This window comes from Vulpes vulpes, chromosome 15 (genome assembly GCF_048418805.1).
Source record: "Vulpes vulpes isolate BD-2025 chromosome 15, VulVul3, whole genome shotgun sequence".
NCBI lineage: Eukaryota > Metazoa > Chordata > Mammalia > Carnivora > Canidae > Vulpes > Vulpes vulpes.
Window position 1 is genome coordinate 117943320 of NC_132794.1, and position 25140 is coordinate 117968459.

The 25140-nt window shown below is 65.8% G+C and overlaps 2 protein-coding genes across 4 annotated transcripts in view; one reads left to right on the plus strand and one right to left on the minus strand.

The window, feature by feature from the left end:
* INPP5A (inositol polyphosphate-5-phosphatase A) overlaps positions 1–21680 on the plus strand; it is a 162416-nt gene extending 140736 nt beyond the window's left edge. The window contains exons 10-16 of one of the 3 annotated variants that reach the window (XM_072740505.1): positions 590–685; positions 806–880; positions 7944–8017; positions 17073–17184; positions 19242–19310; positions 20098–20134; positions 20267–21680. In XM_072740505.1, the coding sequence (XP_072596606.1) occupies positions 590–685; positions 806–880; positions 7944–8017; positions 17073–17184; positions 19242–19310; positions 20098–20134; positions 20267–20316 (513 nt within the window). In that variant the 3' untranslated portion in view covers positions 20317–21680. Of the gene's footprint in view, positions 1–589; positions 686–805; positions 881–7943; positions 8018–17072; positions 17185–18506; positions 18801–19241; positions 19311–20097; positions 20185–20266 lie in introns of those variants that run through there. The other 2 variants (XM_072740506.1, XM_072740507.1) reach the window with 2 other exon arrangements.
* A 1529-nt stretch (positions 21681–23209) lies between these two features.
* Positions 23210–24837, minus strand: NKX6-2 (NK6 homeobox 2). Its single transcript, XM_072740508.1, has 3 exons — positions 24367–24837; positions 24071–24243; positions 23210–23621 (listed from the first exon to the last, which is right to left on the minus strand). The coding sequence occupies exons 1-3, from the start codon at positions 24767–24769 to the stop codon at positions 23370–23372; spliced, it is 828 nt and encodes a 275-aa protein (XP_072596609.1). The 5' UTR covers positions 24770–24837; the 3' UTR covers positions 23210–23369.
* Between the last annotated feature and the right edge of the window lie 303 nt (positions 24838–25140).

The following is a 25140-nucleotide window of genomic DNA, read 5'->3' on the forward strand; positions in this document are numbered from 1 at the left end:
GGCCTGGCAGTGAGCTGCGTGTGCCTGTGGAGCGCGCCAGCCCGGCGGCCGTGGGGGTGACCGCGCTCGCTCAGTCCTCTCCCTGCCTGTCCAGCTGTCCCGTCCCTCAGCCAATCAGTCTCTGCCTGGGACCCAGCGTGGCCTCTGTTGCCCCCGGGCCTGTCCCGTTGCCCCCCTGCCAGGGCAGATCTCATTGCAGGGCGTCCCCAGCCCGCCTTGGGGACCCCATGAGGCGACTGTGACTTCCCCAGGCAGTGAAGCCCCCAGCAGACCTTCCGGGGTCAGAGGTGAGCCCGCTCCGGGGCAGCTCAGGGCAGGGAGGTGGGCAGGGAGGCCAGGGCCACTAGAGCCGCACGGCACTTGCCGGTGGGCCTGCCCTCAGACGCCCACCTGCTGATGCCCCTGCTTCCGTGCGGGCGGATCCGCGGCCCCTTGGCGTGTCGGCCCCGCGACGTGTTGGTGCGAAGCCAGGCAGAAGCAGCCTGGGAAGGACGGGCTCAGGGCAGCAAGGCCAGGTGTGCCGATCGCTTTCAGGGGACACAGGCTGGGCCCCTCTCCGGGGACTGAGTCCCTTCTGTGTCTTTTGCAGACTCTCTGCACAAAGGCCACGATGCAGACGGTCCGCGCCGCCGACACCAATGAAGTCGTGAAGCTGATATTTCGCGAGTCGGACAATGACCGGAAGGTAAGTGAAGCCCGAACAGTGGGCCGTGCGCCGCGGCCGTCAGGAGTTGGGGAGCGTCTGGACTCTGCTCGAGGCGTGGCCCCCACTCTGCCCGCACTGACGTCCACTTTTGCTTTGCAGGTCATGCTTCAGCTGGAGAAGAAACTCTTCCACTACTTCAACCAGGAGGTTTTCCGTGACAACAACGGCACTGCGGTGAGCTCTGCTGCAGATGGCCTCGAAGCCGTCGCAGCCCCGGGCTCTCCCGGGACGGGCTCTGGGCCACACTGCGGGCCCCAGGGTCTGGTTGGTGGGCGGCACGGGAGGTGGAAGGCTCACGCTCCAAGCACACGGGGCGGCCAGCGCGGCCTGGGCTCGTGTACACGCCTGATCAGGCCTCCCTGTGCCTGCCTGTGTGCACACGTGTGTGCGTGCGTGCGAGCAGAGGACGCGCGTGCAAATGAAACATGCAGCTCAAACCAGGGTCGAGACCTGGTTGTGTGGGAACCGCTCCCCTGCTTTGAAGCCACTGCCCACTAACCCTTCAGAACCCAGAGACAGCGCAGCGAGGGGCAGCCAGTCTCTCGCCATGTGATTTGGGCCTGTTTTTCATGTGGTTACCGGGTATCTGTTTGTGTAGATGAACAGTCGCTGTGTGACGTTTGTATAAATGTCCCCACCGTGGCCAGTTCCAGGCTCCTGACCCCACGGCCCCCGGAGCTCATGGTGCAGAGGCCGGTCCTGGCAGGGGCGGTGCATGCTGGAAGGCTGAGGCTTCCCTAAAGGCGCCCCAGCAGGTGGGGACACCTGAACACACCTGCCTCTCACCTGCCTGCCCTCCGGCCTTTCTGCTCCCCCCACCCCCACCCCTGCTCCATAGGGGCTGTGCACAGCTGTCCCCATTTTCATCTCCCGGTCACCCCACGCCCTGCAGTCTAGCCTATGTGCCACCAAGACCACGGTCACCTGTCTGGAGGACATCTTTCTTCCAAAGCCTGGGGATGGTGCTTGGACTCTGCACCCCCGCCCGGCCATCCCTGTGCTCACCTCTCTGCATCTGGGAGCCCCAGCACGGTCTTGTCACCCCTGCCCTCGGGGCCCAGCTGTGCTGAGTGCTCTACACCTGTGCCTGTTTCCCATCAGTGTGTGGGAGGAGTGCTGGCAGGTGTCAGTGTTGGGTGACAGGCACTGCCCCACTAGCAGACTCGGCCCGTCATGGGTCCCTCCGTCAAACCACTGGTGTGGAGCTGCCTCCCGCCTCCATCCCCACAGCCTCCACGTCCGTTACCCCCTCCACATCCCTGTGTCTCCCCTGGGGCCCAACCTGGGGCTTGTCTCATGTGTAGATGGTCAGGCCTCTGCTCCAAGCTCTTTGCTGCTTCTCACAGACCTCAGGTGAGCCTGGAGCCTGCTCTGGTCTCTGAGGCCGGGCTCACTGCTTGGCTCTCCCCCGACGTCCCCCCACCATTCAGGGCACCAGGTTTCCTTTTGCTCCAGCAAATGCTCTGGTTTCCTTACCTGCCCTTCCCACCAGCCTGTCCCACTGGGCTCTCTTCCCTTCGGCCCTGGCCACTTCCTGTCTCACCTCCTCCGGAGGCCTCAGGCCCTGGCAAGGTTGACTCTCCTTCTGTGTCCCCTGCAGCACCCAGCTGAGCACGCGGCAGTCATGTCCCCTGCAACACCCAGCCCACTTCCTAGGCAGGAGGCACCAGGGTAAGGACCTGTCCTACCTGCTGTCTGCACCAAAGAGGGCAGCAACCTGGTGATTTTAGGGCCTGAGCACTCAGGGCACAGGCTTGGGGTCAGGACTGTTGGGGGGACCGGATGCAGGGAAAGTACCCAGGAGGCTGTCTCTGGGCAGCTGCATGACTTTCTGAGCTTAGAGGCAGCGTAGGCTTTCTGGGCCCTGGTACAGAGGCAGCCCCTGATGTGGGGCCCAGGAGGCGAAGAGTGGACGGGGGGTGGCACCGAGGCGGCCAGGGCCTGGGACGTTCGGGAAGGAGCAGGAGATGGGTGAGAAGGGTGTGCGGTGGGGCCCGGGCCAGGGCAGCACAGGGCGGGAGAAGGGTGCGTTCGGGAAGGGAGCCAGCACACCCGGACCCACCGCCACTGTCCTCTGCGTCTGGGCAAAGCGCGTGTTGCGGCCATTAGAAATGACCGATGCTGTCACTGCTGGAGGTAGCAGGTTTTAGTTCTGTATTTATCCTATACGGTTTTTTAGGATGGAGGAAAATTAGTTTGAATATTCAGGAGACTGTTTGAATTTCATTCGGAGATGAAAGAAATGCAGCGCGGGGTCACGGAGAGTCGATTTCCATGGGGTTCTTTTGGAAAGACTCTCGTGCCCCTTTGGTGGGTCGGTGTGGCCCCTCGTGGAGGGCAGGGCACCAGGGCCACGGCCTCCCCGGAGGCACAGAGGGTGTGCCGAGGGCTCTCTGGCCTTGGGTGGCCGGCAACGCCGCCTGTGCTGCCGCCGCTGCGGGTCCCAGGCGCTCGGTGCCTCCAGAGACGCCTCGCGGGGCCACGCTGACGCGCACTCCGTGCCCCCGGCCGCGACCTGGCACGCTGATCGGCCGCCTCCACGTCAGTCACACAGAGGAAGCGGGGTCGTCCAGACCAGCCACGGGGGACAAGATAAATGGTCTGATGAGCCATCTCACCTCCGCGGCGAGGCGGCCCCACGGCCACTGGAACAAAGTAGCCATCCGCAGGATGGATGTGCCTGCGCCGGACGCAGCCCCAAAATCCATCGCGCCCTTCATCAAGCACCGGTCTTGTACCCGTCTGACAGAAATTTAATTCAAGCTGGCTTCTGGAAATAATTATTGTATTTTAAGAGTAGTAATCATTGGCCGGGACATGATTGAATGTGTCCATGCCTATTGACTTTTTCTATGATTTATAGCTTTGTTTAGTCGATATTCCCATCGAAATTGTATAATTAATTATAAGTGTGGCTGTCAGGGCTGCAGGATGGAGTGCCCTGGTGAGGATTTGGAGAGATTAAATTTTCCTTGGCTGTCCCAGGGCAGGGCTTGGGAATCTTCACAGCGCTTGGCCTGTTGGATAGAGATGTTTTCTGTGTGTTTAGCAACTGCTCTAGCTCAAGGCGCATTGATTTTCCGGGCTCTTTTTTCTTTATCAGCGCGGTGTCTGCAGTAACAGTGGAATTTGTACAGCTGGGACAGCTGCTGACAGATACATATGACCGCCGGCTGCTTCATCACTGTCCACACCGCCCTGCGCTGTTTTTCACTTTGTAATCAACAAGAATGTTTAAGATACATGCGAAATTGGTTATCATGTTTCTGAAAAATCTCAAAGAGAAACAAATTATCATTTCAACAGAAATGCAGCATAATTTCTAATCAGGAAGCTCTCAGGGCTGGAGATGGCCCCGTGGCAGCCCTGCACCCCCCGCCCTCACGGAGCCCTGGGCGCGTCCCCCTGGTCCCCCGGGGTTCGGCGAGCTGCCAGCACGGCTTGGGACGCGTGGGCCACGTTGGGGAGGCCAGGAGGGCCAGGTCGTCCGCTCTTGTCCTCGGCCTTTCCTGAGCGTCTAGCAGGGCCTGACACGGCAGAGGCTCAGTAAGCACCCGTGGACCTAGCGTGAGTATTCACGGCTCAGAACATCTCCACGTTCGAAGACGGACAGATGAGCCAACAGACGGTGCTCTACGGGCAGAGCCGCCGGGGAGCAGCTGCGTGTTTCCGTGCGGGGCTTGGGGCGCGTGTGGGTCGGGAGGAGGTGCTTGGCCCGCCAGACCCCGGTCGTCCAGGTCCCCAGAGGGGCTGTTACTGTTTCAGCAGCTGGGAGGCTCAAACCCGTCCCAGACCGGCTATCGAGCTGCTTTAATTTTCCTTCGCACCTGCAGCAGGTAGAAACACAGAAACACGGCGGGCTCCCCGGGGCTCCCTCCCAGGGGCTGCCGCGGTCGGCCCCGGATGGCGCGCCTGCCCGCTGTGCTCTCTCGCTGGCAGAGCCGCCCTCCTGCTCGGAGCCACGCCGATGGCTCATCCGAGTCTCCAGCTTGTCTCAGGCCTGCTGCCAGGCCGGGCCTGCTGGAGCACACGCGTGTGAGCGTGCGGGTGTCGGGTTCGGCAGGCCCTGGGCACCCACGTGGATGCCCTCCAGGCTGCTGCTGGCCGCTGCGGAGGCCCAGGGCCCGGGCAGGCTTCCAGGGTCTCTTTCCGAGGCTGCACAAAACTGGAATGTTCAGCAGGTGACCAGGGAAAGCCACGTGCACGGGCTCCCACGCAGAGCCAGCGTCAGTGCGCAGTCACAGCCCCCGTAGCCCCTCCTGGTGTCCCCCAGGCTGGTCTTGGGGACCTGGGAACCCCCACTGTTGTCACTGGGGTCAGACACACAGTGGAGTGAAGTTGGTCAGCGTCCTCGTGGTCACTGCTTTATAGTCTGTTGACTCAGTCAGAAATTTCTCAGAACAGCGGAACACGTGTGTGCATGCGTGTGCCAGCGAGGGACGGTGCGTGCTCTGTCCGCCTGCAGAGCTTGGGGGGCCGCGGGGCTTGGCCTGCAGCCAGGAGGCGGTGGCGTCTCGCTGTGAGAGAAGAACCCTTTCAGGGGAGGAATCTGGACGCAGGCAGTGCCCTTTCCTGAGGAAACAGCAGGAGGCGAGTGTGGATTGCTGTAAAATCAAGTCCTAGGGCCACCAAGTGGGTGCTGCTCGGGCCCCGTTCTGGACACAGATGCCCCACGGGGCTCGCGGGCTGCTGGCGACAGGAGGGTCAGCTGCGAGTGAGTCCCGAAGCGGCGCCGCACGAGACTCAGGAGAGACCACGGCCGTCCACGTGGAGGAGGGGCGCCCTGGCCGAGGCTCCGGGGGGCACGAGCCTGGGGGACACCCCAGGTCTCCCCGGGTTTCCTTCGAAGTGTAAGGAAGAGCGTAGAGCCCTGGCACCGCACAGCAGATGGGTCACGTTCCGAGTATCTGTACCTGAGCACCTGGCCCCTCGCCTCTCACTGCGGGTGGCGTCAGATGGACGGCAGCCCCACGTCCCCCGAGACGGAGGTCCACGAAGGCGAGCTTGCGGTCCAGGCCCCACACAGGTCGGGCGCACGCTTGAGAACAGCAGATGAACAGCACAGTAGCCGACAGAAACTGTAAAATAAGAATATTTAAAATGATTAAAAACATGAAAGAATCAGAAACAGACACCACACCCAGAAACAGATTAAATAATGCAGAACTTCTAGAAGGTCGCCACAGAGAAGCCCTCGAGGTGAATTAGCGGCGGCAGCGTGTAGGGCCCGGCGCCCCGGGCAGGACGGCAGGGGTGGGGGCGGAGGGCAGGGCAGCGCCGGCGGCCGCGCTGGGCGAGCTGACGCTGGGCCACGGGAGACGCATCCTCGGGCAGGCGGTGCGCCGACCAGCAGCGGGGCTCCAGACGGAGGAGACCGGGCAGAGGGCAGCGAAGAGGCCGCCGGTCACCCGCAGGAGGGGAGCTGGCGCCAGGGAGGCCCAGGACCTCTCCGCGGGGTGCGGGGGTGCGTGGGAGCGCTGCGGTCACAGGACGCCACCGCCGCGCGTCCCGGAGGGTCTCACACCTCTGTCTCCACGACATGGACTTCTCCAAGCGCCTGAGCTCAGTGCGGGAGAGATGGGAAGATGTGCTGACGCCGGGAGAGCGGAGCCCGGGCCCTGCGGCTGCACACGCGGCCCTGCAGTAATAAGGGGCCCTGGACGCTTCCTGCTGACCCCCAGGCCGCCCGTCAGCCTGGCCGGACTTCCCTAGAGGCTCCACACCGGCCTTTCTGGAAACCCGGCCTCTGACCCAGGCCAGGCCAGTTCCTCTTAGCCGTCCTCGGTCAAAACCACGGAGCGCCTGTGCGAGCCAGCAGCTGCCCCCACGTCCACCCCGCCACATCCAGGGCCTGTCTCTGATCTGGGAAGGTCGGGAATTCAAGCTGCAGGGAGATCCAGATAAGAAACGCGCTATAGGCATGTGTGTGCGTGTAATACGCGTAGAAACACAGGAGTGAACGTGCACATAACTGCAGGATCTGTTCGGGCCCCACGCACACACGGAGGGTGCATCTGTCCCTAGACCCTTCCTCTCCATCCCCAGCCCCACTGGAAGACCTAACCTAGGAACTTTCCAGAAGCCGTTTGGCCTGGAGACCTCCCTGGAGGAGGAGCCAGAGTCTCCCCTTGATGCTGGGCAGCAAGGCCACTCGGTGCCATGGAAGCCAAGCCCCTGTGTGCTCCACATGCTTCCCCACCTCACAGGTCCCCTCTCCCTGAACCCCCCCCCCCGTGGGGCCCTGCACCCCTGCTTGGCAACCACCCTGGGTCCCCCAGGCCCTTCCCCATCGGGGCAGCGCTGAGCAGGCTCACACTCAGGAGATGTGGGCTCACGGGTGGCATGTGGGGTCCAGGCCCCCAACCCCTGGCATCTGAGCCTCCCCAGGCAGGGTCCGAGGCACTTTGTGATCCGCGTCTGAGTGTCTGGGATTCTGCCGGAACGTGCGTGAGGCTCTACTGGTGTACCCTCCCTCCCCACAACCCCCCGCGCTCCTCCTGGCCACCCACTCCAGGGGAGCACCCCGGGGCGGGGGGCGCCGTGTGCAGGTGGCTCAGGTAGCAGCTTGGCACACAGGCCATGACTGCGTAAACACAGAGCTGCTGATGTCACACTTCTGGTGTGACGCACAAGGTGCCGGGACAGGAGCTGGGGGGGCCGAGGACCTGACCCACGTGCACGTCCGAGGCTGTGCGTCGCGGAGGCTCAGCTCGGCCTGGGGCTGGACACGGCTGGTGGCACCCCTTCCCCGCTGGGACGCCGTGCCCCTCGGGGTTGGTTCCGAAGGGTTCTGCGGGCGGGCAGGCTGCTGTCTTCCCCGCGCAGAAACCAGTGCTTCCCACCCAGGCTTCCTGCTGACCCCACCTGGGCGCCAGCGTGGTCACCGTTAACCTTAGTTTGGGCCCAGCTGAGAGCGTGTCCGTGCTGCCGGGCATCGGCGTCAGGGCGCTGCCGTGTCTGCTGCCCCGTGTGGTTCCGGCAGAGGAGGTGACCCTGCCTGGCCGGGCCGCCCTGGGCAGGGGGCTGGAGCCCAGTGTGGACCCCGGGGCGGAGGGCCTGCTGGGAGCCCACAGACCTCCCCAGGGACCCGTGGGCAGCCCCGGCGGCTCCGCCTGCGTACGGCCCTCCGTGGCCTGGCGTGGCTCCTGGGAGTGCGTGGGTCCCTGCCGCACACGACCGCGCCCCCGGGAGGCCAGCCACAGTGACCTTGTCTTCTTGTTTCTTTTCTTTTCTGTAGCTCTTAGAATTTGACAAAGAGCTGTCTGTTTTTAAGGACAGGCTGTATGAGCTGGACATCTCGTTTCCTCCCAGGTAAGGAGCCCCGCGTGCCGGATGAGCAGGTAACGTCCCCCGGGGCCGTGTGCACCTGTGAACACCTTCCTCCTGCCCGCTCCAGACCCGAAGGCCGCAGCCAGCTGAGAGCAATAAGCGATTCTGCTCTCTTCTCTAAAAAAAGAAAAAGATTTTTATGAAATACGCCAAATACCACTTCTCAGATCAGCACACTGGGTCTTTCTGGGAACGTAGGACGTTCGGCAGTGTGGGTGCTGGGGTAGGTCTGGGGGTGTTTTTCTCTTAGACACAAAGTTTCTGTTGTACTTTACTCTGCTGTTCACAGCACCTTGACCCGCAGCAGTGACAGCCCGTTCCGTCGCGAGCACTGGGGGTGCGGCCCGCACCGGTGCCCAGGCCTTAGAGGCCGTGGGGCGTAGGGAAGCCGCAGAGGGCGGCCTCGGCAGCTGCGGCCGGACGGGGGCTCAGCCCGCCTCCCCCGCCGTGCCAGGCATTCAGGGGAGGGCACCCTGGGCCACGGAGGCCTCTCCCGGGACTCCTCCCCGGCCCTTCTCCTTTCTCAGACCCCGGTGTGAATCCTCGTCACTGGGGCACGTTCTGGGAAACTTTATAACACAGGCGTGGGGGCATCCGGGGCCCACGTCACACCCTGTCACCAGACACAATAGCTCTGCTCCAAGGATATGCCCGGAAACCAGATGGGCTTTCACGTGTGCTGTGAGGGCGCCCCGTCCCTGGGCCCCGTGCGCAGAGGCTGGCAGAGGACCCCGCAGCCCACCGCGCACGGGGCTTCCTGCAGCGGGTGCACATGGGCTGTGCCCCTCTGACCTCAGGGTCCAGACTCTGGCCGAGAGGGCCACCGCGTGAGTTGCAGGGGACCAGAGAGGCAGCAACTTGGTGCCCAGGCTGACGTCTGGGACAGCCGGGAATGCCGCAGGACAGAGGGCCACCCTAGCAGTTCCCACCCAGGGACTGACCACGGTGTCCCCCTTGAAGTCGCGACACTTCCAGGTACACCTGAGACCTACAGAGGGTCTTAGGATTTGTGAGCCCGCCCCTTCCTGGCTGCGGTAGGCCGGATGCCCCGAACGGCGCCTCTCACTTGAACAACCCGAGGATCTCTTTCTCGGTCTTTGCTGAGCTGGAGAGAAGGAAGGAGGCCTGGGGGCCACCTCGGGCAGAGGCCACGACCCTGTGGACACATGTACCCTGCACTGGCATCTGCATCTCCGAGTTTCTCTCAAGCCCAGAGCCCACAGGGCCTAGTGGCCAGTGCGTGGGGGCGAGCAGCAAGCCCACCACCAGCACGGGCAGCAGAGAGAAACCCGCCTGGCCCCGCCCGACACTTCGAGAGTTTGGCAGGACGGCCACGTGGGTGGTGGGGTCCTGGGCTGGTGGTCCCTGGCAGAGGAAGCACAGGCCTCGCTGGGAGGGTGGGGTACCCTGCCTGCCTGTGTGGGGCCCTTTCTGCCCCTGGACAGGAGAAGTGGGTGACTTTGTGCTACGTGGGGGGAGCTTCAGAGAGCTGCGTGTGTGTTGGTTGTTGGGGTACCTCCTCTCGTGTTCACCGGGACACCTGGGGTGGGCTGTGGGCCCAGGCCGGGGTCACCCTGCCCTCAGCAAGGTCCGGGTCTGTGAGGCGTGCGACTGCTGCTGAGCATAAATCTCCGTGGGGATTGCTTGGCTCGTGGGAGGATGGCCCCCAGCGATGTCCCTGCTCTGTCGGGGGACCTGGGGCTGCAGGGTGGTGTCCCGGGCCGTCCAGGTCGGCCTGTGGAGCCCCGTGAGCCTGAGGAGCAGAGAGCTCGCTTGGACTGGGGACAGGAGCTGTGACAGGAGGGGACATGGGTGTCTCAGCAGCACTGGCTTCACAGGTGCAGGCGCTACCTGCCTGGTCAGTCAAGTCATCAGATACTTTCCCCTTTTTTTTTTTAAAGATTTATTTATTTATTTATGATAGACGTAGAGAGAGAGAGAGAGAGGCAGAGACACAGGAGGAGGGAGAAGCAGGCTCCATGCAGGAGACCGACGTGGGATTCGATCCCGGGTCTCCAGGATCGCGCCCTGGGCCAAAGGCAGGCGCTAAACCGCTGCGCCACCCAGGGATCCCTTCTGTACTTTTTAAAATATTTTATTTATTCATGAGAAACACAGAGAGAGAAGCAGAGACACAGGCGGAGGGGGAAGCAGGCTCCCTGCGGGGAGCCCGATGCGGGACTCAATCCCAGGACCCAGGGTCACGCCCTGGGCAGATGCTCAACCTCGGAGCCGCCCACGCCTCCAGCTCTTTTGTGGTTTTGAGATCATGCCTGTGACCAGGGTCCACAGCCGCAGGGTGGCCACGTGGGGCTGCGAGAGCTCCAAGCTGTGGGAAGAGTTTAAGCTGCAGCAAAGTCCAGGACACGTGATGAGCGATGGGGAGGGGTAGCGGCTGTAAGGTGTGGTGCCTGCCAGGTACTCCTGACTGTACCGTAAAATAGGTGGTCGGCCGTGCTGCGCGTACATCTGGGGGGCTGTGTGTGCATAATGGTATATGAGCTCGTGTGCAGATGTGTGTAGGCATATGCACGTGTGTGCCGCATGGGCACCTCCATGTATGCATGGGGATGTGTGCAGAGGATTGTGTGCACTGTGTAGGCACACGTGCTTGTGAGCAAGTATGTGGGTCTTCCTTAGGTATGAGTGCACGTGTGTGCACATGGGTAAGTATGTGGTACGTGCACAGGTAAAGGCACGTACGTGCAGGGTGTGTGTGGGTTACTGTACGCGTGTGTGTAATGTATACGTGTTTGGGTTTGTATGTGTGTACAGAGTCCACACGTGTGTGCATGGGTTTGCACGTGCGTACATGAGGCGTGTAGGTGTGTGTATACAGACTTGGTACACGTGTGGTTATATGTGCACATATCTAGGTGTAGGGTGTATGCACGTATCTTATACAGGTGTGGGGGTACGGGTTGTGCGTGCATGTGTGCATGGGTGTGTGCACACAAGGGCCCGTATGTGGTGTGTGCATGTACTTGGGTGTATGCAAGTGACCACTGCATGGGTGTGGGTGTGCATAAGCTATGTACGTGTGTGTACGTGATGTGTGCACGTGTGCATGTAGCTGTTTGCACGTGCATGAGTGTGTATGTGGGAGTGTGTTCGTGTGCAAGACCTATTGCGGAGTTTGTGCATGTGGTGTGCACACACGTGAGTAGGGGGTGTGTACATTCATGTGTACGTGTGGGTATGTACTCGTGTGTGGCCTGGGTGTGGGCGTGTGTACACGGCCTGTGCGCAGCCCGCAGCACTGAGCAGCTCATGGCGGGAAGCAGCTGGGGGCTTCCCGTGTCCCCCCTGGAGCAGAGAGCGGGAAGCCCCAAGTGTGCTGCGTGCGGGAGTTGGGGACACCGTGCTGTGCCCACCGGGGGAGGGGCAGCGCTGCCCGCTGAGTCGTGAGTGAACAAACCCCTGTTCGGGGCCAGAGCCTTCCAGATTGGCAGGCCTGCGGCCCCTCCACTGCCCCCGTCCCGGGGCCCGAGGTCCCCCTGTGGAGAGGAGGCAGGAATTCCATCCCCACGCACCCCGGGCCAGTGCGGGGAACCCCGGGACGACTTCAGGGGTGTCCATGTCCTGAGGGCCGGGCCCCAGCCCTGGGGTCTGAGGCTGGACTGCTGGGCCACGAGGCTCTGTGTGGGGCCAGGGCACCTACGGGTGGGGCTGAGCTCGAGGTGCCCCCCGGCTGCTGCACCCTGACCCGCAGGGCCACCCTCCCCCGGGGCTCCGCGGGGGCCAGTGCCCTGGCGAGGCACACGCGTCCTGGACTGGAGGATGCTCCTTCCCTTGGACAGAGGCTTGTGAGGTCAGAGGCCGCGCTGCGCGGCTCGTGTCTGTAAAGGTCGGTGGGGCCCTGTGGGGACCCTCCCAGAGGGGGCCCCTGGTGCGTCGTCCACGCGGCCCGGGCAGGGCTGCGCACCCCGAGACGCCGCAGGGACCGAGAGATACCCTGCGTGCCAGGCCCCTTCCACAGCCCGGGAGATGCGCCCCACACGTTTCCGCCCCGTGGGACTGGCTTTGCGCTCCCGGGCGGCCCCGTGTGCTCTCAGCCGGCGCAGCTCTCGGGGCGTGTCAGGACGTACTGAGCCCCCTGCGCGCTGCCGGGCTCCCGGGACTCTCTGGAAGGCTGCGAGGACTCAGCGAGGCCTGTGTTTGCTCCGGTTCTTCCGAATCCAGGAACGTGGGGCTCGCTGTCCCAGGGCGTCGCCTGTCCTGCGCAGGGACCCTGAGCATCTGCTCCCGCGGCTGCTGCTCCTGCACCTCCGAGCCGGGGGCGCGCTGCACACTGGTCACGCGGCCTGGGTCCCTCCCGGGGGCGCCTCCCGCAGGACTGCGCAGGGCCGGGCGTGCCTGGGGCCCCTCGTCCTGGCCAGAGCGCGGAGCGTCAGCACAGCCACACGCCGAGTCCCCCACAGACGCTCCGTTCGCAGACCGGCCTCGACGGGAGAGAGGGGTTCTCCAGACATTGGTCGCTGTTCCCCACGGACTCACAGCCCCTCAGGCCTAGTGGATTGCAACTTCATGCTGTCACTTTGCTGGAAGACGGGCTGACATTCCGACATTCCGACATGCCCAGAGCGCCTTCGGCTCCTGTCCTTCCCATCGAGGGCACAGCACGGCTCCCACCTGCGTTAGGGCAACGACGGCAGCCGCCGCCCGCGGGTGGCGATCAAGAGGCAGAGTGTGTGGCGGGCAGGAGGGTGCGCCCCGCGCTCCAGGGTGGCACCTGCCCCCCCCCCCCCCCCCGCAGGCCGGGGCGGCACCTGGACACGTGCAGGTCCGAGACACCGGCGGTGTGTCCCTGTGCTTCTGAGGCGAACGGCCCTCCGACGGCTCACCGCGTGGATCTGAACCCGAATCTGTGAGCCGCTGGCTCCTTGGGTTAGAAGGGCCCGGTCTCTCGCCCATGCGCACACGGGGCGACCTCACAAGCTGGCCCCCAGAACCCCCGGGTCGCCGGACTGTACGCAGGCCCCAGGTGTCGGCAGGTGTCGGACGGCGCTTCCCTCGGCACCACCGAGCGGAGGACGGTCTTCCCGGGGCCGCTGTCAGGCACGGGGCCCACACACGTTCTCCGGGGTTCTGGGCTGGGCTCGAATGCTTGAATTTTGTCACTGGCAACAAATAGCCTTGGATGTTTTCTTGGAGAAGTGGCTCGTTTCATCGCTGCTTGACAAAACTCCTGAGTGACAGCAGCGTCTGCCTTTCTGGCAAAACAGATATTCCATGAAATGAGCCAAAACAGCCACCCGGCAGCACGCGTCACGTATGTCCGTCTCATCCCACCGCATCTCGAAACCACACGCCTCCCAGGCTGGACGCTGAGTGCGGCGCCCGCGGGGGCAGGGCCGAGGGGTGCCACCAGCACCAGCACGACGGCCGCGGCAGACGCGTGAGGGCCACGCGCGCACCTTCCCGACCCCCCGGGAGGGCCCCGGGACCCGGAGGCTCCGCACACCACACCCGGGACTAGCCAGGAACTGAAGGGGCCGGAGGGCGCACCGTGGCGGTTGGAGACTGGCCCCCGCAGTGGAGCGCCAGGCGGCAGGATGCAGCAGGCTGGTCCTGAGCAGACCCCAGGGCAGCCGCACGCTCGTGCTCGCGCGCAGGTCACGCAGCCGTGACTCGCTGGTGGTGCTGAGGCCATGACCCTGGGCTTTCCGGCGGGGCCGTCCCTGGACGTGGGGCCGTGCCGTGCGGGTGACACGGTGACTGACAGGAGCTGCTGGTCTACTCAGAACTTCTCGAAGCAGTTTCCTCATCCACGGGAAGTCACGCGGGGAGAATCACGGTCCAGTGGGCAGGAGGTGTCTCTGCTCAACAGCTGATCACAGAGTGAGGTGAAGCCGCGGCTTCTGAGGACAAAAGTCTGTAAAGCGAGGTAAAGGCGGCTCGAGGCGGGCGGTCGGCCCCGGGGCGCTTACTTCTAGTTGAGGGGTAGAGGCTCTGGGCCGCAGGTTGGTGTCTGCGGTCACCTGTCCCTCCAGGGGGTCCGGACCTGAAGGAGCCCCGCCGCCGCCCCCTGCGCCCTGGACGAGCCCCCGCGGTGTCGGAGCCAGGGGGAGCCAGGTGCGCGCTCCGCGGCCGGTCCGGGTGCCACCGCCCCTCTCCACCCGAGAGTGCGGTGTGGCCGCGGCTCCTGCTCCCTTTCCTTCTCTTTTTGTCTCTTTCTCGGTCTTTTCTGGGAATATCAGTAACGGTGGGGGTTTTTGAAACAGGGTACTTAGGGACACGCACTTTGCCAGGCCGCCGAGGGCCCGCGTCTACACCAGCGTGTTGGGTACCGGGCTGCGGCTGCTGTCACCGGGCAGGGCTCCGAGGAGGCGCTTGGTCCCCGCGGCCTCCCTGGGCGCCCCCCGCTTGGGGGAGCAGGTGCAGGACGTCCTGGTCTGGCTGTGCTTTACCTTGTCTCCTCTTGAGCCCGGCGTCCCCCACCCGCGGCCGCCCTGTGGGTTGGGGCTGGAAACAGCCGGGCTTTGTGCCCTCCCGGCCGCGATGCCAGGATGCGCCCCCGCAGCCCGCCCGCCCGCCCGCCGGCTCCGATGGAGGCCTCGCGTCTCCCGGCCTCCGCAAAGGGGCCGCTGCCCACATCCCGAGGGACGGAGCTGGAGGTGCCCGGGGGTGGGGGGGACAGGTGGGCGATTGTCACCGGCAGTCACGGCTCCCCCTCAGCCGGCCCGGGCACCACCTGCCTGCGTCCCCGGCCCTCCAGGACTTGCCTCAGAGGCACGGGCGTGGCAGCAGGTTCGGTCCTGACCCAGGTACGCTCCGGGGCTGTGCGGGCCTGTCCCCGGTGCTCTGCCCCCGCCCCCGGCTCCCTGGGTCTCCCTGCAGCGGCAGCGGCACCGTCCGTCCGCGGCGTGGCTGGGTCCGTTCTCGGGTCAGGGGCCCTGTGCTGTGGGAGCGAGGGCAGTGCCTCGACCAGCAGGACCCTTCTTGGCACAGGTCCTCCCTCCTACTGAGCGCCCTGTGGACACCGTGGACGGTGCCGGCCGGGTCCTGCCCAAGCGCGATGGGCCAGGCCATGCGGGATCCCGGGACTGCCCTCGGGGCACAGACCCAGAAGCTGCTACTCGCGGCTTTTCCAGCTCTCCTCTGGGACTCATCCCAGCCCCCTGTGAGTCGTGACAGCCTGTCGGGTCCTGGCGAGGACAGGGCAGGACGGAAGCTCTGCGGTCTGCCAGGCGCCTCTGACCCATGGATCTAGAAGTCGCCTTCTGTGTCCTGGCACAACCCTGGGCCCGTGGTGCAAACGCTGAGCTTTGGCCCTGGTAGGTCCTCGTGGTCTGTGGGTGCTGTGTGCGGCCCTAGACAAGCCCCCAGGACCAGCTGGGACCCCGAACCGGTTTGCTGTCGCAGCATCGGGGGCGTGCCCGAGTGTGGAGGGGGGTGTCCGAGCGCGGGGAGCTCATCCCTGCCCCACTGCATCTCCGCACAATGACTCGCTGTCGCCTGCGGAGAGCCCCCGCCCACCACGACGCTTCCCGCTCGCAGCCGCCCTCATCCCCACCTCACTCTCGACCCGCGACTCTGCACGTTGTCCTCCGGAAGCTGGGGTTGATCCGCGCGACTCCCGTCCCCGGCTCCCAGGCAGCACGTTCCTGGAGCGAGCCCGTCCCCAGCCCCGCGTGTCCCGGGCGCCCAGGCGAGGCTGCGGGTGCAAGGTGGGCAGGGCCCGGCCGGCGCTGTCGTTTCCTCACCGCCGCTGAGCCAGGGGCCCGGGGTCTGCACGCGCGGAGCAGCATCGGCCACGGGCTCGCCGCCCTCCTGCACAGGCGTCTGTAGAGCCGCTGCCGTCCGGGCCCCCTGCACGCGCTGCTGCTCCAGGCAGGACTGGGCGGGTTTGGGTTTTAACCATATTTGCTGCTTTGGGACTTCAGTCAAGTGAAACGCTGATTCCCTGAGGGGCTGGGGCCCTCGGCCTCTGTTCCTGGTGAAAGCGTGTGGGACCCCCTGCAGGACGGGCAGGCGGGAGCCGTTTGGTCACCGTGCAGGCCCGACACGGGTCTGGAGGCCGCAGAGCAGAGGGACCGGGTCCTCCGCACAGCGGCCCCGAAGGCCAGCGGCGTCCCCCCTTCCAGGTGCAGGAAAGTGAAGCAGAGAAGACGCCAGCTCACACCCAAGACCATGTGGGCCTTTGGAATGAACTTAAAAACGTTTTTTTACAAGGAAAAGTCTAGACTCTAGTGACGGCCGTACGAGGTCACCAGCAGTGAGCAGATGCGCCTCACTGCTGCGGGCACACGGGACGCTGCCCCCGTCTCCCCGAAGGCAGCTCGTCCTGAGTGCGCTCTTCACCCCTCAGTCCCGTCAGGATGCCCGCTTGGGGTGGGGCTGGCGGTTTTCCGTGGACAGAGACGAGACTGCTTCCGTGGGTCCTGGAATCGGAAAGAAGCCGCCCTGGGGTCCCCAGCTGGCGGCGCCCCCAGGCTCCCCGCCCACGTTTGTGTCCCTTGCCATCGGGTGCCCAGCTGTGGGGGCCCCGTCCCCGAGGGGCCGTCAGGGCCCTGCCCCGTGGCTGGGCCGGTCAGCGGGTGGGAGGGGCGCCCAGTGGCCGGAGCCACGAGTCCGGGACGGGCACGGGCCGGGCCACCACAATGAGCCCACGGCTGGGGCACCGCACACCTGCTGAGCAGACGCTGTGGTGGGGCAGGCACGGGGACGGGGCTGGGCCTGCGTTGAACCCCCGCCTCCGGGCGCCTGGTGGGAGTCCCCCAGCGGCACCCCTGCATTCAGAGCCAGGCCGGGCCGAGCCGTCCTCAGACAGCGTCCCAGACCCAAAGCACAGCATCACAGGTGATGCCATTGGTTTGTCCCCAGGGCCTGTTACATCTAAAATTCAAGCGAGAACTTAAATCATGGGTTTGGCCTTGTGTTCTAGAATCTTCTGTTCGTGGGTTCCTTCCCTGCACAGCGCTGGCCGCTCCGCGTGTGTGGGAAGAACCTCCTGCCTTCCCCGGGGGCCTGGAAGACGCGGGAGGCGGGGCTAGAGCCGTGGCTGACCGGCTGACCCGTGCCTCTGTCCCCGCAGCTACCCGTACAGCGAGGACTCCGGCCAGGGCAGGCAGTACATGAACACCCGGTGCCCCGCGTGGTGTGACCGCGTCCTCATGTCCCCGTCCGCCAGGGAGCTGATTCTGAAGGTGAGTGCCCGCCTTGCCCCAGGACCGGCCACAAGGCCCCGGGTGGGGCCTCGGCCCCCTCAGACCCTGCGCCCGGCCCCAGGGCCCTCGCAACACCCCAGGACTTTCTGAACCCAAAACACGCAGCACGGCCATCGGTGCTTTAAACATCAGTAGTTTATTGTGTCCTCGGGAGCCAAGCATGCTCTCGTCCACTCAGGCGCTTGTAAGCTGTAAAGTGCGGTGGACCCATCTGTCCTGATTCCCCCAGGTTGTAAATCAGGAGCCTGATTCACATCCAGGCTCGAGGCAGCTTTTAGGAGGCAGCCTCCTGATTTTCCAGAATTTCCAGTGCCCAATTTTAATACAGAAAGAGTGTTTTCAAAAGAATCAATATCTGAATTAGATTTGTCAACCCCGTCCATGAGGAAGCGTCCCAAACATCCCACTCAGGGCCGCAGGCAGGTGCTCGGTGCTCAGAGCAGACACGGCAGTGGGTGGGCCTGATCTCTGCTGCTTGAGGTTGCAGCTGCCCCCTGCCCCCCCCCGGGGCCCTTCTGGGGGCAGGCAGGGTCACGGCCAGGAGAGCAGCGCCCCCCCCCAGGCTGCCCTGGGCCTCCAGCATCCTGCCGCACACACACGCGGTGCCCCCTGCTCCATGAGGGCATAGCCCGTGGTGTCCTCCCCGAGCCCAGGGGGAGCCCCCAGGGGCCTGGGCTGGAGGCAGGGGCTTCGCTGGGTCTGCAGCAAGCCTGCTGTGTCGGGGCCTCGGCACTCCTGCCCGGCGCCCCGTCTGACACCCTCGCACCCAGGGCCTCTCGACTGACGCCCCATGGGATGTCGGCCACGCACGCACAGGGCCACGGCCCCGGCCGAGCCTGCCTGGCCCCGGATGTGGCGGCGCCCTCCCTGCCCGGCCTGCTGGCTGGTGCTCTGGAGAGGGCCGGGCGCAGTCTCGCGGTGGCTCGCAGCATCCACCTGCCGGCCCCGAGCGCGTGCAGTGCCTCCAGGGTGCGGGGGACAGAGACACGGGTGGCGTCCACCAGGGAAAGCGCCCACAGCCAGGGAAACCCACTGTGCGGCGTCTCCGCTGCGCGCCCGGGGCTGCAGGCGACTCCTGGAAGCGGTTCCCTGTAGACCGTCTCCTGCTCGTTCACGTCGCGGAGCTGTGATGCTTCAGAGCTGGAGGGAGCCCCCCCGGGCGGCCCAGGCCCTCCCCGGGGGCCGCCCGGCGGCGGCGGGCGTTACAGTCGGAGCAGACGCGCCTCGCAAGCGGCTCCGCGGCCTCATCCATCATGCTACGCTCGGTTACCTCGTCATCATGTTCCGTTCTGCTTCCCCAGCCCGAAAACACGGACGGTGGCGGGCTGGCGGCGGCGCGGGAGCCGGTGATGAGCGCGGCTGTAATTGGTTTATCTGTCTCGGATTATGCGGATGGAAATCCACAGTCCTGCTGCCTTCGTGGCTGATGAATGTCCCACCTCGCGGGGCCGCGGCGCGTGAAGGATGGGAGGGGCCCGGGAGGGGCGCGCAGCCGGCGCCGAAGGTGACGTTTTTATACTTTCTGGCAGGCGACCGTGCTGGAAAGTAAATCTGACCCTAAGCTTCCTGCTGCATTAAAGATAATTCAGTTCTAACTTTACGGTCTCGGTGCTTCAGCTGCGGATGTGGAAATCCGGCCCAGTCGGAGCACCTGCCAGGAACAGGCGGTTCCCGGTCGCCCCGACACGCGGGCACCTGCCGGTGGCTGAGGCGCCCGGAGGAAGGGCCGCCGGTGCGCAGCGTTAATTAACACGCGGGGAGCGGGACTCGGCGTCTGCTCGCCTCCGAACACGGATCGGGGCTAAGAGAACCGCTGGGCGCACGAGGCGAGGGCGCGGGGCCCCGACCCGACCCCCCTCCGGAAGCAGGAAGAGCCAGGGGCTAGGGGGATGCCGGGGCTTCCAGAAGGCTCTGCCTTCCAGCCGGCCAGAGGCTCCAGGAGGCAGGCAGGGAGGCGGGGGGCGCGGGGCTCGTGCCCTCCCCCCCAGGAAGCCCCTCCATCCCCGCCTTCCACACGGTTCTGTTTGCTTCCCCAGTCGGAGAGCGAGGAGAAGGTTGTCACCTACGACCACATCGGGCCCAACGTCTGCATGGGAGACCACAAGGTGATGTGCCCTCCCTGAGCCCCGGCAGGCAGCGGAGGGGGAGCCTGGACCGGGATGGGGACTGCACGGAGGAGGAGGGCTGGACCCGGGGGTGGGGGGGCAGTGGGGTGAGGGGGGCTGGACCCAGGGGTGGGGGGTGGGAGGTGGAGGGGGGGGCAGTGGGGTGGGGGGGCTGGACCGGGATGTGGGGGTGGAGGGACTGCAGTGGGGGCAAGACAGGGGCAGGGCTGGTCGTGGGAGGTGCGGGGGGGGCGGGGGGACCAGGCGGGCTCCAGGGCACAGGCCGCCTGGTCTGTTTTCACTTGGTTGCAGTGAAATACCAGGAGGGGGGAGGCAAACACAGAAAAGCCTAGTCCCCGTGGAACAAAGTAGAGAACGTCACTATTTATGACAAGACACAGACTCCAGCAGCGGTTTCCGGGGCCCTCTTTCTCGTGTGCCCTTGGGACCCGCGGTGGCTCCTGGTGGCCCTGTGCCTGAGCGTCCCCCACCCCGGGGCCCCCGCTGTCGCCCGGGCGGTGCTGCTCGCGTCTTACCTTCCGCCGGACCGACGGGCGCCCGCACTGTGCTGTCCTGTGTTCAGGGCACCGTCGCCGCGGGAGCGGACCCAGGAGGGCACCCGGTGCCCCGTGTCCGCAGGGCCTTGCGGGCAGCCGCGCCCCCTGTACCTGGAGGCCGCGCCCTTCCCACTCGGCCCCAGCGGGAGGCCGAGTGACCGGGTCGGAGCGGGGTCGGGTCGGGTCCGGGGCTCGGCCGGGCTCCTGACGCCCTTCTTCTCCCGCCGCAGCCCGTGTTCCTGGCGTTCCGCATCGCGCCCGGGGCAGGTAAACCTCACGCCCATGTGCACAAGTGTTGTGTCGTGCAGTGACGTGTGGTAAATATGACTCCTTCCTCCACCTTTTCTCAGCTTTTCCTGGTGTGTTTGTTCCTTTAACGAGTGACCAATTCCACGGCAGGGAAGCGATGGCAGCGACACCAGAGGGCCCTTCGCGAGACCTCCCTGTAGCGCGAGGAGCAGGTGACGTCCCGTCCATTGAGATTCGTCCTCCTACAGCTGCATCGACAACCCGCCCGAGCGCCACCCGCTAGACGGCCGGCCCCACACTTCGCTTCAGCCTCCGGACGTTCCGGAAAAGCCTCACATACCTCACTGTCTTGTCTGTTCGTGTGACATTAAGTAGAAATATTGGGTTTTTGTAATAAGTCACCGTCCTGTTGCCAAAACTCTATAGACAGGAGAGGGAGTCTGTATCTGAGACTTCAGAGTTTCAATTTTTAATCATTGTCAGCGTGGGAAGAGCTTCTCCGGCGTGGAAGCCCCCCGGGGCCACGTCCCCTCTGCCAGCTGGAGGCGCGCCCGGGCGAGGCGGTGGGCGGTGTGGCCGCTGGAGGAGAGCCGGGCCCGTCTCCACCTCCGGCGGCCGCCCTGCCGTGTTATTTACTCCCCTGCCGTGTTACATGGTTTTTGAATCACACTGCAGCTGCTTTTCCATTTTTATATATATAAATATATATAAATATATACTTTTTAAAAATAATTTATAAATCTTACCAAAACTTATGCTAAATATACTTTCCAGGATGAATGCTTGAGAGGGTCCTGTCCGCAGGTAGACGGAGTCTAGCAGTTGAGGCACGTGAACCTGTCCGACCGCGCGCCCCAGCGGGGCCGTCGGGGGGACGCTGACCACAGCACATCTACACTTGCAGATTCTTACTCCTATGCCTTTTTTTCTGTGTAATATTAAGAACTGAATGTGAAGTTTGTAGCTAGCTCGGGTGTACCTTTTAAGAATTTTGTAAACCGTTTCGTCTGTCTTTTGTTACTGTTCTATGGTGCCAAGTACTCTACGTAAACAATAATATCATGGGAGAAACCAAGCTCGCCTAGTCTGCTCCAGATAGAACCTGCTTCTAACGTGGGCTGTACATAACCCTATTACGACAAGCAAAACTGAGTTTCCCGGGCTGCGCCGCGCAGCCAGCCTAGTAGTAGCCTCGCCGACGTCTCCCCTAGCACGAAGGACAGCATTAAAGGTCATCGCAGAGCCTGTGGATGAAACACGACGAATGTTTTATTGATCTGCTTCAGAACACTACAGAATTCCTGGACTGGGTGAAGGCCTTAGACGCTCGTTTTTAGGTAAATCACTACCACTGAAGTGCTGGGGTGTCCGCTTGCCGAGTCCGTTCCTGTTCGGCGGGGTCTGTTCGGCGTCAGTGCTGTGGCCGCTGCTCTGTCCCCGTGCCCCGCGGCAGTCCGGCCCCACGCGCTTCTGTGGAACGGGGTATCGGCTGCGGGTCGCCGTGGAGGCCTCTAGAAATGACCGCTCCGGTTCCTAAGCAATAAAATTGATCATGGTGAAAACAGTCCTGGTCCGCTTTGTTTCTCTGCCTTCCCTGCCCCGTCGCCTTTGAGATGCTAAGCGGCGGGCGGCTCCTTTGTGGGCTGCTAACTGGAGACCGGGTGAGCCGAGAGGAGATCCCGGAGGTCGCCCTCAGACGCGGCTACACCGAACCAAGCCCTCAGTTAAGTGCAGGAAAATAATCTTTTGGATTTTTTTTTTTACCGTACCGGTAACTAATGGGAATTACCCCGCAGCATTTAAAAACAAGATTATAAAAATACTCTGTTGTCCTCGAGACTTTAAAGCTGGAAATTCCTTTGCTCTAAACGTGAGCAGGGAACGCAGTTCACTCAGACAGAAAACAGGTTTCCGTGTTGCTGCATTAAAAAGACCGGCCAGTGGTTCAAAAGAAACGTCTGTTTTATAAAACTGATGGTGCAGCCACGAGGCACAGAACCAATCACCAGCCTTTTCCGTTTCTCTAACATTTTCAAAAATGCCTTCCAGGAGAAACCTTACGGTTTCTGTAGCTCCACAGTTCTGCTCAGTAGGATGCGACCACGTGGAGCGCCCGCCCGAGGTCTTCCCCAGCCGGACCTGCGGCGGGGCCTGCCGGTGAGCTCCCTGCGCCCGGTGCGGGGTCCCTGCGCCCCCATCGCGCTCCCTGCGCCCCGACCGCGCTCTCTGCGCCCCGACCGCGCTCCCTGCGCCCCGACCGCGCTCTCTGCGCCCCGACCGCGATCCGTGCACCCCGACTGGAGTCTCTGTGCCCCCACCGCGCTCCCTGCGCCCCGACCGTGCTCTCTGCGCCCCGACCGGGGTCCCTGCGCCCCCACCGCGGTCCCTGCGCCCCGACCGGGGTCCCCGCGCCCCGACCGCGCGCCCCGCGCCCCCACCGCGCTCCCCGCGCCCCGACCGGGGTCCTTGCGCCCCCACCGCTGTCCCTGCGCCCCGACCGCGGCCCCGCGCCCCCACCGCGCTCCCCGCGCCCCGACCCGGGTCCCGTCCCCCGCGGAGCCGTCCGGGCCTCACCGGGGAGGAGGGAGCGCGAGCGGACCCTCGGAGGGCGCGCGGTTCCTTCGGGTTTGCCTTTGGCGCCCGGATGAGTCCAGCGACCATTTCTAGCGAGGAGGCTGCGGCCGCCTGTGCCGCGGCGCTGCAGGGTCCGGGAGCCGCGGGCCGCGGGCGGAGCCGCAGCCTGGGACTCGCCCGTCGCCCGCCCCGGGCCCCAGCTCGCGGCGCGGTGGTGCTCACCTGCCAGGCCCCGCCGCGGAGCCGGCCCGCAGCCCGGGGAGGGCGCCGCACCTGCCCACCTGCCCACCTGCCCACCTGCCGCGTCTCCGGCCGGTCCCGTCCCGCTGCGCTGGGCGCTCGCTGGCGTCGCGGCTCCTCCGGCTCCCGGGCGGCCGAGGGGTCTGGGTCTCGGGGCCGGACCCGCCGTCCCCTCCTCCTGGAGCCGCCGGGACTGCGCACCCGCGGGGCCCGGGACTGGGGGGGGGCGGGGTCCGCGAAGGAAACACGCGGTGCAGCCTCGGAGCCGCGGCTCCCGGGACGTGTTAAATAATTTATTGATCATACAAAGTGGCTCCGCCCGAGCCCGCGCCGGCCGCCTTATAACTTATCCTGTAAAAATATATCTACACCCGGGCGGCGGCGAGGGGCGCCGGGCCCCGACCCCGGCCCGACCCCGACCCGGGGCTCGGCCGCCGGGTCACAAGGCGTCCCCCGCGCCGCCGCACGGGCTGACCAGCGCCAAGTTCGCGGGTTTGTGTTTCTTGAGCAGCCGCGTGATCTTCTCGTCGTCCGAGTTGGGGTCCAGGGGCCGGTTGTACTCGTCGTCGTCCTCCGCGTCCGAGCCGCCCACCTTCAGCTTCTCGGCGTCCGAGTCCTGCTTCTTCTTGGCCGACGCCATCTCCGCCGCGTGCCGCTTGCGCCACTTGGTCCGGCGGTTCTGGAACCAGACCTGCGGGGCGGGCGGTCAGCGGCGAGGGCCGGGCGGGGAGGGCTGGCGCGCAGGGACCCCGCCGCCCCCAGGACGCGCAGGGACCCCGCAGCCCCCAGGACGCGCAGGGACCCCGCAGCCCCCAGGACGCGCAGGGACCCCGCAGCCCCCAGGACGCGCACCGACCCCGCAGCCCCCAGGACGCGCAGGGACCCCGCAGCCCCCAGGACGCGCACCGACTCCAGCGCCCCCAGGACGTGCAGGGACCCCGGCGCCCCCAGGACGCGCACCGACCCCGCCGCCCCCAGGACGCGCAGGGATCCCGCAGCCCCCAGGACGCGCAGGGACCCCGGCGCCCCCAGGACGCGCAGGGACCCCGGCGCCCCCAGGACGCGCACCAACCCCGCAGCCCCCAGGACGCGCACCGACCCCGCCGCCCGCCCGGTTCGCCCGACGCGGGCCGCGCTCACCTTGACCTGGCTCTCCGTCATGCCCAGGGAGTAGGCGAGGCGCGCGCGCTCGGGGCCCGCCAGGTACTTGGTCTGCTCGAAGGTCTTCTCCAGCGCGAAGATCTGCTGGCCCGAGAAGGTGGGCCGCGAGTGCTTCTTCTTGCCGTCCTTGTCCAGGACGCCGCCGGCCTGGGCTGCAGGGGCGCGCGGGTGAGCGCGGCCGCCCGCCCCGGTCCCCCCTCCCGCCGGCCCCGGTCCCCGCCCCGGCCCCGGCCCGGCCCCGGCCCCGCGCCCCCCGCGCCCCCCGCGCCGCCTACCCGGGCCGCCCAGCCGCGGGTCCCTCCAGGGCGAGCCCTGCACCACGCCGGGCCAGAAGATGGGCGGGCGCCCGGGCAGCTCCGCCAGCGGCTTGGGGTAGCCGCGCGCCACGGCCGCGGGCCCGAAGTACACGCCGGCCGACGAGGCGAGCCCGTTGAGCCGGGGCAGGCCGCCCAGGAGCCCGCCGCCCGCCGCGCCCACCGGCCGCCCCAGGATGTCGCTGATGCCGTGCGGGGTGCCGAGGGGCAGCTGCGCGCCCAGCCCGCCGAGCGCGGGCGCCTTGAAGCCGGCGGGGCCGAGCTGCGCGTAGGGGAACAGCGCGCCCTTCATCTCGGCCATGCTGTGCAGCGCGGCCAGCGGGGCGCTGCTCAGCACGAACGCGCCCGGGCGGTTAGTGTCCATGGGCGCCGCCGCCGCCGGCCCGGGGGCGCATCCGGGCCCCGCCCCGCCGCCCCGCGCCGCGCCCGCCGGCCCGGGGAGTTTGCGCGCGGCCCGGGGCGCTCGGGGCGCGGGCGCCGACGGCCCGGGGAGGCGCGAGGCTGGGCGGCGGCTCGGGCGCGGGGCGGGGCGGGGCCGGGCGCGGGCAGGGGCGGCGGCGGCGGCGGCTCCGGCCGGTCCGAGCGGCGGGGCGCGGGCCGGGCGCGCTGATAACCGCGGGGGCCCCCGCGCGGCGCGCGCGCTGATTGGCTGCGGACCCCGCGGCCCGGCCATTGGCCAGCGCCCGCCGCCCGCGCGCCCCCGCGCCCCCGCGCCCCCGCGCCCCCGCGGCCCGC

What these genes read in the sequence shown, in the direction of transcription:
- NKX6-2 (XM_072740508.1), bottom strand. Translation starts at nt 24,769, where the DNA reads ATGGACACTAACCGCCCGGGCGCGTTCGTGCTGAGCAGCGCCCCGCTG. An exon ending in CCCGCGGCTGGGCGGCCCGG is followed by an intron (nt 24,244 to 24,366) that starts GTAGGCGGCGCG and finishes GCGCCCCTGCAG; the next exon opens with CCCAGGCCGGCGGCGTCCTG. An exon ending in TGACGGAGAGCCAGGTCAAG is followed by an intron (nt 23,622 to 24,070) that starts GTGAGCGCGGCC and finishes CCCGCCCCGCAG; the next exon opens with GTCTGGTTCCAGAACCGCCG.